At 41.1% G+C, this 13,136-nt stretch overlaps 1 protein-coding gene across 1 annotated transcript in view; it reads left to right on the forward strand.

Moving 5' to 3' along the window:
- Window positions 1-11,105: 11,105 nt before the first annotated feature.
- Nckap5 (NCK associated protein 5) overlaps window positions 11,106-13,136 on the forward strand; it is a 648,901-nt gene continuing 646,870 nt past the window's right edge. The window contains exon 1 of the mRNA XM_026779774.1: window positions 11,106-11,202. Coding sequence (XP_026635575.1) covers window positions 11,106-11,202 — 97 coding nt within the window. The remainder of the gene's footprint in view (window positions 11,203-13,136) is intronic.

Below are 13,136 nucleotides of genomic sequence, written 5' to 3' on the forward strand. Positions count from 1 at the left end.
CCTCCCCTCCCCCCCTTTTCTCTCCCTTCTCCTCCCCGCCCTTCCCCTACCTCCCTGTATGTGTGTACCATTTTCTTTACCCACTCATCTAATGATGAACGTCTGTATTGGTTCTATATCTTGGCAGCAATAGACATGGATATACAAGTGTCTCTGGTCTGCTTCAGTTTCTACACACCCAGTGTTTTTGTTTCAGGGCTCACTCTAGTCACCTGGAAATGTGCATCAACTCATTGGGCATTTGACTCTTTGCCTGAATATTTGGTACGGAATTGTAATATCTTAAATAATAATTTTTAAAGACTTATGGCACTCTGAAAATGCATTCTTTGTGCTAAAATGTGTTTGGAAAGACAGTGAAGTGTCTTCAAGTCTGGCTGAATAGATCCCAGGTCACGAGCTCAGGTCTGAAATCTTCTAGTGTCTTCCGTTCAACCCTAGCTGCACCTCACTCTCCCATTAAGTGAATATCCCTGTAGAAGTAATAGGTTACATATAATGTGCTTCAGAAAGAGAAATATCAATATTAACAAAAGCCCCCTGTATATTTCAAAATCCACAGAAATAAAACAACAGCTTTTCTGACAACATTAATGTTGAAATCTCTGTGAACGTTTCAGCTTCTACCAGCCGTGGTGGAGAAGCAGCCATCTTTAGGTTAGCTCTTCAAACCGGAAAGGAAAAACACCAGAGTGAAACAGTAGCACACAACATTTTACACACTACGTTTGCAAGGTAGCAACTATCTTCTATGGACCATGTATTCAGAAATAATGAATTCAAAGTTCTGATTTCACAGTCTATAGACTTTTCTATAGTGTTTTCATGTGAAAAATAAATTCTTCACTTTTCCAGATAGGTTGTTTTAAAACATGGATTCAGTCACACAAATATGTTTATATGCAATTTTAAAATAGTATGCAAAGTAATAGATTTGGAGGTTGGAGAGATGGCTCAGAGGTTTAGATGGATTTGGAGGCTGGAGAGATGGCATTTGCTCTGGTAGAGGTTCTGAGTTTGGTACCCAGCACCCACATCAGGTGGCACAGAACTGTCTGTAACTCTAGTTTCAGGGGCTCTGTTGTTCTCTTCTGGCCCCTGCGGGCACTGCACTCACCTCCACATATTCCTACACACACACACACACACACACACACACACACACACACACTTAAATAACAGATCTTTAAAATCATTAAAATAACAAAGTAATGGATTTCATTATAACATCATTTCAAACATACATCTCTTATAAATTGCTCTGATTTGCTCTCTTCCCTCATCTTCCCCATGATACATGTTCTCCTACTTTCTTTTCCCTTCCCAATTAAGTTCTTTCCTTTCCCCTCCTGATCTTTTTTCTAGTTTAATCACACACACGTATGCACACACACACACTCACATACACACAGAGAAGTGAAATACCCCTAGCGTGAAAAAAAGAGATAGAAGAAAAACTCCAAGAAACCCCTAGAAGGGAAAGACTTCACATCCTCACAGATTGACAGAATTAATCACATGAAAATGCCCTCCTTTTACCAGAGTCATCCATAGATGCAATACAGCTCCCACCATAACTTCAAGATCTAGGAAAAGCAATCTTAAAATTCATACGAAGCACCCAAACTCCTGACCAGCCAAAGTCATCTTCAGAAGTGGCAATGCTGGGTGTGTTAGAGCACTCAATCTGAAATTGTACTACAGAGTCACAGGGACAAAAGCAGCATGACACTGGCAGAGACATGGAGACCAGTGGACAGCGGTAGAGAACTCAGAGCTAAACCCACACAGCTACGGTCATGTGATTTTCAACAGATGATTCCATCACATATTGGACAAAGGACTGTCATCTGCATTACATCTTCATGGAACAGGATGCGCCTTTCTTTTTAGCTGTTCTTAAATGCTAAAAAAAGACTAAACTCACACAGACATAGTTACAAGTATATCTAAAAAGAAAAAGGTGTATAGATAAGAAAGTGGATGTGTCGAAAGAATATGATACCCTCTGTAAAATATTCTATATAGTTTATACCTACTTGAAAATGACTACCCCACTGGGTGGGGCTGTAGAGATTACTCAGAGGTTAAGAGCATTGGCTATTCTTTCAGAGGTCTTAAGTTCAATTCCCAGCAACCACATGGTGCTTCACAACCATCTTTAATGAGATCTAATGCCCTCCTCTGGTGTGCAGGCAGGACACTTATACATAATAAATAAATAAAATTTAAAAAGAAAGAAAGAAACTGACTACCCTAGGACCAGTAAATCCAAGGCCTCCACACATACCTAATGTTTCTTCTAAGGGCATCAACATTGGCTTCCTCTGTTTCTCAGTAGAATACACGGACTCCCTGTTAATAAGGATGAAATGTCAGCTGTTCGTAAGTCAGAGGAATTTCCCACTGACTCAGCAGACACCAAATTCTCTTTGGGTATTTTTTTTTATATAGAAGCTGTCCCGTGAGTTAGAGAAGTAATATCATGTTCACGTAACTGTGTAGACTCTAGAGGTCTGGGTTTCCAAAATTGGGAAAAGGGGTGAACGGATTTTCTCATAGAAATGCATTCTTAGAGCATAGTTACTATTGCAGTGAGTCTCCATCTGTATATATGTGCACACATGAATGCCAGAAGACAACCTCACCTATCTTTTCCAGGGCACCATCACTTTATTCTTTGAGACAGGATCTGCCATTGACCTAGACAGACCTCACCAATTTTAGGTTGACCAACTAGAAGACCCAGTGAACTGTCTCCCTTTGCTCAGAGCTAGGATTATAAACGCATGCCACACCACACCTGACTTTATTTTTTTAAACACAGGTTCTGAGGGTTGAACTCAGGTCCTCATTGACCAAATAAAGCATTCCCCAGGGATTTTGTTGACTGACTTTGTATTTCATATGGCAAACTGAAGACATAAACTAATGTTACCAAAATGAACGCTTCCGTATTGTTTTGCAATTTTCATGTATAATTTCCAGCAAATGGACATGGATCTGTAGTGAGTTTTTATCCCTCTTGGTCTGTCTCTGCAGGAATACATGGACTCTAATAAGTGCATTGAGCACCTGCTGGCGCAGCTCAGGGAGCAGCACCGGAGTCTCTGGCGGTGAGTTATTATTTCCCACTCCTGTTTTTGTGGGTAGTCGTCGCCGTTGCTTTGGAATGTTTAAAATTGTGTTATTTCTGTGCAGTGGAGAGTTTTGCAGCCCATACTTTGGCATTCAAAGCAAGCATTTTACCAACTGTGCTGAGTTCTTATAACTGGTCATGATCTTAGAGCAGGGAGTTAATTGGATTAAATGTATCTCCTTCTGCTTGGTGCCAGAACTACCTGTGTATACAAGATCACCGGAGGTTATGTAGGCTTCAACTTCCTAAACTGTCAATCATAATTGCAGGAGGGTTCACATTGTACAAACAGTTGAAAGCAAGGACAGACTTCTGAAGGTCCTGATTCCAAATCAAGTCGGTGATGACTGATGTTTCTGGTTCCAGAAGTGCAGCCTCATTCTGAACATTCCCCATACTTTCCTGTATCTTCCGCTCTGCAGCGCCACCCTGCTGGTTGCTGCCTAAGACACATGGCTCGGCTCCCAGGGCATTGGGGGTGTGACTTTTCCTAATGCAGATCTAAAGCATGGAAGCACCAAATTAATACATATTTGGACTGTATCATGTTAGAATGTTTGATGTTTAAATCGCTGTTTAAGTTGCTACCTTGAATTTTAGAAAATCATCTGCTACATGAAGTTTGGCATGGGATTCAGACAGAAGTAGCTGCAGTTGCTGTAATGGCCCTAGAGGAACCTCTGCACTTTTGCACTCAGCGTTTCTGTAAAGTGGTGTTCACAAAATTGACAATTACGAAATCAAAGTATCGGTTGATTATGAAAAATGTTGACGACTTTGTTTCCTACAGTATCAAATATTCAGCGAAGACATAATTGCTTATTTAAAAATAAGCAAGCATGTCCTCTTGTTAGCTTTTAATTTGCTTTTATCTTTAATAAGTAGTAAAACCACTCATATTTTTAAAGAATAACTTGAAAGTAAATTTCTTTATGGTTTATTATCATTAGATATTGGATTTGTATACCTTATTTATGTGCCTGTGTATCTAGAGTTACATAAAAATTTTAGCAGTGAAAAGAGGCCACATGAAGAAAATAATATGATCAAACTACATTGTGTAAATGTAAGAAGTTTGGAAAGAACATATTAAGATATTTTATTTTTTTAAATGAAACCCTAAGTTAGAAATCGCAGTTTCTAATGAAAGGAAGCAAAGAGCTGAGGACCAGTCCTCAGGCCTCAGGTTTGCTCAGGGCACGCAGGTGGGAATGGCGCCTGGCAAACTGAGATCATAGCAGGAAGTAGACACAAACGCCCACGAACCTTCCTGCTCAAAATTCACTGAAACTTTTCTCCAGTAAAAAGATGTCAGGTTTCTGGTTCTCCACACGAGAAGGTTGGTCCAGGGAAACTTCTGTGTAATATTTTTTTTCATACTGAGATTTTGCTTTACATGGTGGGCTCTGACTCTGGGTTAGAAAAATTATCTGAGCCATGTGTTTGAACACCCTGGATCAGAAACTGGTACCATGGAAGTGAAACTCTCAAGTCAGTTAGGTCCCTTGGGAATAGATGGGAAAGATGGCCGTGATGTCATCTGTTAGTTTTCGGGGCTCCCATGAGTGTGTGCTTTGCAGGTGCTTTGATGTGCTTGAATTCCTTTTCCTACAGTCTCAGAACCTCTTAAATTTTGAAATACATTTGCTGGTCCATCATTACATGTTGTGTCATACTACATGAGAGTTGTCCCTTGAGCTGTCCTTGTCCCAAGGGGAAAGGAGATCCTGTAGTCATTTACTCATGTGTCCATTTTCGCCTCTCGGAGGGCAGGGCTTTCTCTGTGCTAATCCGAATTTCACCCTACACAGGTACTTGTAGCTTGGGATAAAGTGCCATATATATTTTCCTTTGTTCAACTCATACATGATCTTTGGTCGTAGTAATAAAAAAAATCAGGTTCCCTTTCATAAAAATACTATTGGGGGAATGTACTAGTTGACCCATAACTTGGATTTTTCTTTGAATATATTTTCATTAATTGAGAATATTCACCCTTTATTCTTCCCTCTAATTCCTGCCATATCCATCTTTCACCTCTCCATCCCCTTTCCACCTCCTCCACCCTCATAACTCCTTGTTCTCCTTTTCTTTTTCATATATATATATATATATATATATATATATATATAATGTATATATATACATATAAAATTCACCAAGTACAATTTGTGCCGCCCATATACTTGTGTGTGTGGGCTCATCCATTGGACCATGGTGGACCTACCCAGGGTCACACTCTTACAGGAAACTGAGTCTCCTTCTCTCGGAGGTCATCAGAGGTCAGGAGCTCCTCAGTTAGGGGTAGGAACTTGGGAACCCCTCTCCCTCCGTGTTGGGATGTTGCCTGGCTTGGTCTTTCTTGTGGGGCCTGTGTAGGTAACTGCAGCGTCTGTGAGTTCATGAGTGTGGCTTTCTGTCATGTCTAGAAGACACTGGTCATTTTTAATCTGAACAGATATATCAGTTTTCTTTCATTTTCTTTTCTTTATTTTCATTTTTTATTTGTGTATATATGTGGTATTTGTGTGTATAAGCATGTTCTTGCTTGCACACATGTTGTTATATATGTGGATTTCTAAGGTTGATGTTAGGAATTGTCCTCATTGCTTTTCTGCCTCATTCTTTGAGGCAAGGTCTTTCAATTGAATCCAGAATTTGCTGATATGGGCCATTCTCACTAAATAGCTTGCCTTGGGGAGCCTCTGTCTCCACCTTCCCAGGCTGGAGTTACAGGCAGGTTGCCACACCCACCTGATACTTACATGGGTTTCTGGGGATTCAAACTCTGGTCCTCAAGCTTGTACAGGAAACACCATGTCTCCAGCCCTCCCCTGCGCAGTTATTTTGTATTAGCTAATATGATACTTACTGGATTTGTTTTAGGAAACTATAACCTTCAAACTTGTTTGTTGTTGTTTTGGCAAAGTAATACACAAGCAAACTCAGCAACTATGTATATAGTTGTATTTTTTTTTAAAAATTGTATTTTTCTATAGATCTATTTGAAAGCATATTTTAAAACTTATTTATAACACATATAAAATTACATTTAAACTCCTTATATAGAAATATTCCCTTTGCTCTGTCTCTCAAGAGAAAAATATACACTAACAGTAATAGCTGCCTTCTGATAAAGAAAAATTTTAGTTTAATTTGGACAGTAAGTACTAAAATATATCTCATGCACATCACTGTGAAGGAGTAATGCTTTGCCAGCTCTTTGAACCATTAAAGACATTCATGGAAAAAGCCTATGTTTTTCCTGCCTTCCTGGGGTAGCTCATAAAAATTGTTGATCTCAGATAAGGCTAAGTTAAAAATCTCATTTCAGTCGTGCTAAGAGCTCAGAGTTTTGTATGCAAATCCTTTTCTTTCTCTTTTGATATGGAATTATTCTTCTTGGAGCAATAAAGCCTCAGGTATGATGTCAGGGCATCCCATAATGCCCCTCTGTCTGAATAACAGTGGCAGGTAATGAAGGCATTTGAATGGTCAGGGTATCTACGAGTGAGGAACTGGAAAAGGGTAGCATGGGAAAGAAAACAAAGACCAAGAGTCGATTTCTGCACACTCGATTAATTCATGCAGCTACACTTGATTATGCTTTACAAACCAACCCTGGCCTGACTGACCTGAAGTGAAAGGGTTTATCATTGTCTATGGTGACATGGTCGGGGAACAATGGAGAAAGTCGTTTCTGCTAATGATCAGGTTTTGCAAATCCTTTACTTGTGAGTCATGTAGATTCTGTGCTGTGTGGAGGACCTTGAGAATAACCATGTGTCATGGACATGAGCCTAACTAGGGGGCTTGAAATGAGACAGTCTCCCTAACACAGATCCTGGTGTTTATTGTACCTTTGATTGGTGATTGCTATAATCATCATGGAGTGGGCTCTTTACTGTTACTGCTCATATTATCTGATGCACTAAAGTTCTATGTGAGCTGCGTTATAATTTCAGAGTCAAGCGCTTGAATCTGTCTAGTTGCTGATTTCCAGGTCAGTGAAAGACCCTGTCTCAAACAACACGCTGAAGGGCACCCCAGGACAACCTATAGTTGTTCTCTGGCTTCTGTGTGCATGTATATGCTTGTGCATATGTAAACATGTATGGAGGCTTATATATTCCCAGAAAAATATTTACAAAGGGTTTCCTATATTCATGCAGGAAGTTAATAGCATTTAGATTTTACTTGTTTTTTTTAACTGTCTTCCATGACACAAAGATATATCATAATCACTCTTGAGGTAACTAGGTTATTTTGGGTTTATGATTATTGTATTATAGAAATAGTCCTAGCATCTGTCTCTGGGATGTGACATAACAAGGGAGTTCATGGAGCTTAAGTCCAGCCATCCAACAATAGCAAATAATCAGGTCCAATCTCTCTGGGACCAGCAAATTCTTTTTTTAAAAAGTATACATGAGTGGATTTATGATGCGGCGTAATAACTAGGCTAGCTTAATATGAAACAGCAAAATTTAATAAAGGGATAGCTTACAACATCAGGGATCCAGCGATGGGCAGGAAATACTAAAGGGACTGGCTGGGCTCACACTCGCCAGATTTATATGTAAACATTAGCCCAAGGCGAACACGCCCCCTTGGGCTGGGCTTCCCCCACAGATTTATGTAAAGAAAATGATGGAATCAGAATCTACAACTGAGTCTAAACCCTCTTAAATATGTACTCAAGTCTTATTTTACTCTGTACCTTCCTATTTGACTTAAGAAAATATGGGTGGGGATGGAGAAATTGCTCAGCAGTTAGGTGTGTTTGCTACTCTTACAGAGGACCTGGGTTCAGTTCCCAGAGCTCACACTGGGAGCCCCACAGCCACCTGCAGCTCTAGCTTCAGGAGATAGAACTTCTTTTCCTGGCCTCTGGGTGCTGTATTCACTGTGCTCGTGTACACACCCCACCCCCTTGCATACAAAGAATTAAAAATAAAATCTTAAAAAATTCAGGTGAAGTGTATGTTTGTGTCAAACCACAATCTTGATTGCCTGTGCCTTAATTTGTTCTGATACAGAAGCTTAACTTTAAGATGAAAGTAGTTTTTGTAATATGATTTTTATATCCCCTACTATTTCTGATTTGGCTAAATACCTTTGATTGACGAGAAATAACATAAGAAATAATAGTAAAAAAATATCTCCAATATTTGAATAAAATTTCCATTTGTAGCTTCAAATTAAGAGTTTAGAATGCATAGACAGTTGGTAATTACAAATTGAACTCATGAATATTCATGGGATGAAATTACTCTTTCATGCCACATGTGAAATATGTATGGAAGAGTGACAGCGGCAGATTATCACAGCTATGGAAGGAGAAGGAGAATTTTTGTCCTAGCCTGTCAAAAGTAGCAGATGAATAAAACTCAGACTGATTTCTTTTGTGTGTAGAGAGAAGGTATCAACATAGCTAACATTCTAGTTTCAGCCTGTTACTGTGGCAAACACACGCCCAGAAGCAGCTTAGGGGAGAACAGGGTTTATTTACCTTAAACTTGCAGGTCACAGTCCATCACTGGGGGACGTCAGGGAAGAAGCTCAGGCGGGAATGGGAAGTAGAGCTATCAGTGGAACACGGGTGTTCGGCTCACTCACAAAGCTCCTGCCTAGTCAGCTTTCTTATACAGCCCAGGACTGCTCAGGGAATGGCGCCACCCACAGTAACAATCCAGACAATTCCCCACAGAAATCCTCACATACTAATCTCTTATAGGAAATTCTTCAGTCTCAAGAATTGCCTCCTAGATGTTTCTATGCTGTGGCAAATTGACAGTTAAAGGTCACTAGGGCAATTAGTGTTCTACGTTTCAGAGCATCAAGATTGCATGAATTGTGTGTAGTAAATACATTGTATTTTCAGAAAATACATTTAAAATATCTCTCATTCTAGTCATTTGATAATACTTAGACATTATGTGATGGTAATACGGAATCACCCTAACTTTTGAAGAATTTAGTAGGAGAAACTAACCAAAAAGATTGAACAGGTCTCCAGTGACTCACCAGATGATGTTAAGGTCTTTGCTTTTAATTTTAGAAGTCACATTGGAGACGGTCAAAGGTGTTGTAAGAAATAAAGAGTTCAGGCTGGAGGAGCTTACTGCATCAGTGGAAGGACCTGAGGTTGATCTCTTACACCTACAGAAGAAATTGGGGCATGGTGTTATATTTGAGATCCCACTGCTGGGGAGGTGGAGGCAGGTGAGCCTGTGGGACTACCTGCCAGGAACACACATATTGTGACAACCTAAAATATCTGCAGACACTTTCCTGCTATTTTCCAGAGGACATGAGTATCTCATGCTTCTCTAGAGGAGCATTATTTTTAAATAATCACGCATGGAACCATTGTCCTAAGTACAGATCAAGAAACACCGATAGCCTGAATCACTACAGATATTTTAAGAAAATATACTGTGACCAAACACATGTGAAAAAAACTAGGTGACACCCAGTTGTAAACTTTGTCATTGCAGAATTTCTCAGGACCCTTAGCATTGCTCATATGTGTTACATAAAAATAGGGGGAAAACAACTGAGAAAGATGCTGTGCCAAGGTCAAACCCCATGTATGATTGCACCCACATGCATACATATTGCACACATGCGTAGGCACCCCCCCCCCAGTCTAACCCATTTCGGAACATGTGCTTTAAGTTACTAAGAAGCATACCTTAGGAAATGGTATGTTAGTCTTGATACCTAAATGTATAACATAAAAACTTGAACCTTAGCCGGGCGACGATGGTGCACGCCTTTAATCCCAGCACTCGGGAGGCAGAGGCAGGCGGATCTCTGTGAGTTCGAGACCAGCCTGGTCTACAGAGCTAGTTCCAGGACAGGCTCCAAAGCCACAGAGAAACCCTATCTCGAAAAACAAAAACAAAAACAAAAACAAAAAAAACTTGAACCTTCTTCCATGTTTTTCATCCTAATGATAAAATGGGCAAGATAGGGTGGTAGTAAGACATAATGTGAGAAGTCTAAACGATTAACAAGAGAAAAGTGCCGCAATAAACCAGGCAAAGCACTTATGAGCGCTCTCTCTCTCTCTCTCTCTCTCTTTCATGTTTGTAGGCAGAAAGACATAGGAGATCTCTGTTGGTATTTCTGAGGTGACTGTCAGTCTTGTGTTTTTGAGACAGGCTCTCCCATTGCCTGTTAGTCCTCACTTGTGCAGCACTGGTAAACCAGGGAGCCCCAGGGATCCAGCGCACTCCACTTCCAAAGATCTGAGGTTACGGGTACACGCCACCCTGCCTGGCTTTTTAATACAGGCTTTGGGGAGCCAAGCTCAGGCCCTCATGTTTGCATGGCAAGTCGTTTATTGAATGAATCATCTCCCTGGACTGAAACTCTAGTTTTTTGTTTTGTTCTGCTTTGTTTTTTTTACCCCCTCACTTTTCAGAAGGTTGGCTGAAGCCTCAATAACTAATCCCAAGAATCTATAAAGTATTGATCACAAACTGTTTGCCTTGGTAAAGCACTTAACTGCTGTTTCCCAGGGGACGCAGTTCCTGCACTGCCAGAAAGAGTGAGGCACTTAATTGAACAACATGTATAGAACCTGTTAGAAGAAAAGTCCCGAGGCTCCTCCCTTCCAGCCATCAAACGATTTTAACAACTCTAAAATTCTTGAAAAATAGAACTTCTCTTCTGCTTTCTGCTTTGAGTGTGATTCCTACTCTAAGGAAAGGGAATTTAGGATTAATATAACTTCACTTTCTTTCTCTGAATTCAAATGCTTCCCCAAAGGCAATGAAGACAGAAGTGAAATGACCCTAGCCCCAAACATTCATCCATACTGTCTGTAATGGTGAGGTTTTTTACAGTTTCCAGGAGAATTTTTGGCTTCCATGCTTCTAAAGGAGCAACTTCCAGGGAAGAATTCTTTCTTCAGTACAGACAGAATTCCACTTTTGGGCCAGCTCAGGAGGTAAAGATGCTTGCTGTCAAGCCTGATGACCTGAGTTCCCTCACTGGGGCCTACATAGTGGAAGAAGGAATGATTCTTATAATTTGTCTGCAGACCTTCACAGGTACATAGTAGTACACATGCACACGTGCATGCACACACACACAGTATGTGAAAGTGGTATTTAAAATGATTTTACATATATTTATTTAGTGTGTGTATGTGTATGTGTCATCTCTGTGTCTAAAAGAATGATATTAAAATTATCTGTTGGAAGCCGTGTATCATTCTAGCTCTGAGAAGGAAAGTCTGTAATGCCCTATTTTTAAAAATGGGCTTCTGGTTGTAAAGCACAGATAAACAAAAGTTGATCCTGCATAGCATCGAGCTCTGACTTTCCCAGAGTCTCAGATTTTTATCCCATGTGCCCTGGCTCTCAGAATCGTATTATCCAACCTCTTCAAGAGCTAGCATGAGACATGGGGTTAATTGATGTAGACTAAGGAGATGTGACTATTAAATACTCACCTCGGCTGTAATCATAGCTGTCTACTGGGGTGTGAGGGGTGTATCTTAATTGGCAACATGCAAACTTACTCTGCATGAATCCTTAACAGTGGACACAGACTAAAATAAGAGCTGTAGTTTGTTTAAATCCCTTCAGGAGATAAAGAGGCTGTCTCTGGGGGGTTGGATGTGTAGCAGTGACAGGGATCAGAGCTCTCTAATGACAATGAGAGCAAAACAGTAGCCGATACCAGCTCTGTAACAGCTCCTGGACTCCTCCCCAAAGCCACAGGAGATTGGGCTAGTGGGCTACCTATTGCTTCTCCTCCTCTCAACCCTTGTGCTAAATTTCTAAATCATAGCTATGTTCTCAAAAAGTGCAAGACCCATGGCTCCCCCTGGACGGCCGTCAGTGCCTTCCCCCAATTACCCACCAGGGATTGTTTGAGAGAGTCAGGCAATTCCAGTCCCCAACCAAGATAAGAGTCCAGCCCCTAAGCCACACCTCCTGCCCAGCACAAAGGAGAATGAAGCAGGGCATTGGTTAATACTCCAAAGTCATGCCATCCCTGGAGCATCTTAAGGAGGATGGCAGGTTAAGCCATACACGAGGCGATTACTTACTGTGAACTGCTGACCCTGCTTTAAGGAGGAAGCATACATTTAGCCTTCATGTTTCTGAAGCCCCCCGGAAGACACAACATTGTCTTCCAAGGTTCATTTATTTGGGTGATTTGTGTGGTATCTGCTTGCCTGTTTGTTTATGGGATGCGCAGTGTTGGAACAAAAGTCCTTTAGGGCCAGGAGAGTATTTGAGGACCATACCCAGTATGATGACAGTATGATCTGGCTTTATTATATTTAATCTGGCAAAGCAGCCCAGTAGGGACAGGGTTGCTAGATTAACCTCTGGAAGCACAAATGTGCCTCCCACTGGAACTAGGGAAATATGCCTGCTTTAATGGTGGGTTTTAGGTACACAGAAGCCGGCATATTGCAGCCAAGGCTCACAGATGACTGAAAAGTTGCACCACGAGGGTTTGAGAAGATGACTCGCTGGCAAAGAACTTGCCTCCCGAGCACAAGGACCTTGGCTCAGTACCCAGAACCCACATGAAAGGATTAGGTATGACATCATGCTCTTATAGTTCCGGTGTAGACCAGGCAGAGACAAGGGGAGCTCTGGGGCTCAGTGGCCAGCCAGCCGAATCTACTCAGTGAGTTCTAGCCCAGTGAGAGACCCTGTCCCTAAAAACAAGGTAGGTGGTACCTGATGAACCACAACTGAAGTTGTCTTTTAATCTCATCTCTCTCTCTCTCTCTCTCTCTCTCTCTCTCTCTCTCTCTCTCTCTCTCTTTCTCTCTCTCTCTCTCTCTCACACAGACACACACTCACACACACACACTGTACATTCATGCATACATACACACACACACACACTCACACACACACACTCACACACACACACTGTACATTCATGCATACACACACACTCACACTGTACATTCATGCATACACACACACACTCACACACACACACTCACACACAC

Source organism: Microtus ochrogaster, chromosome 6 (assembly GCF_000317375.1).
Source record: "Microtus ochrogaster isolate Prairie Vole_2 chromosome 6, MicOch1.0, whole genome shotgun sequence".
Taxonomy (NCBI): domain Eukaryota; kingdom Metazoa; phylum Chordata; class Mammalia; order Rodentia; family Cricetidae; genus Microtus; species Microtus ochrogaster.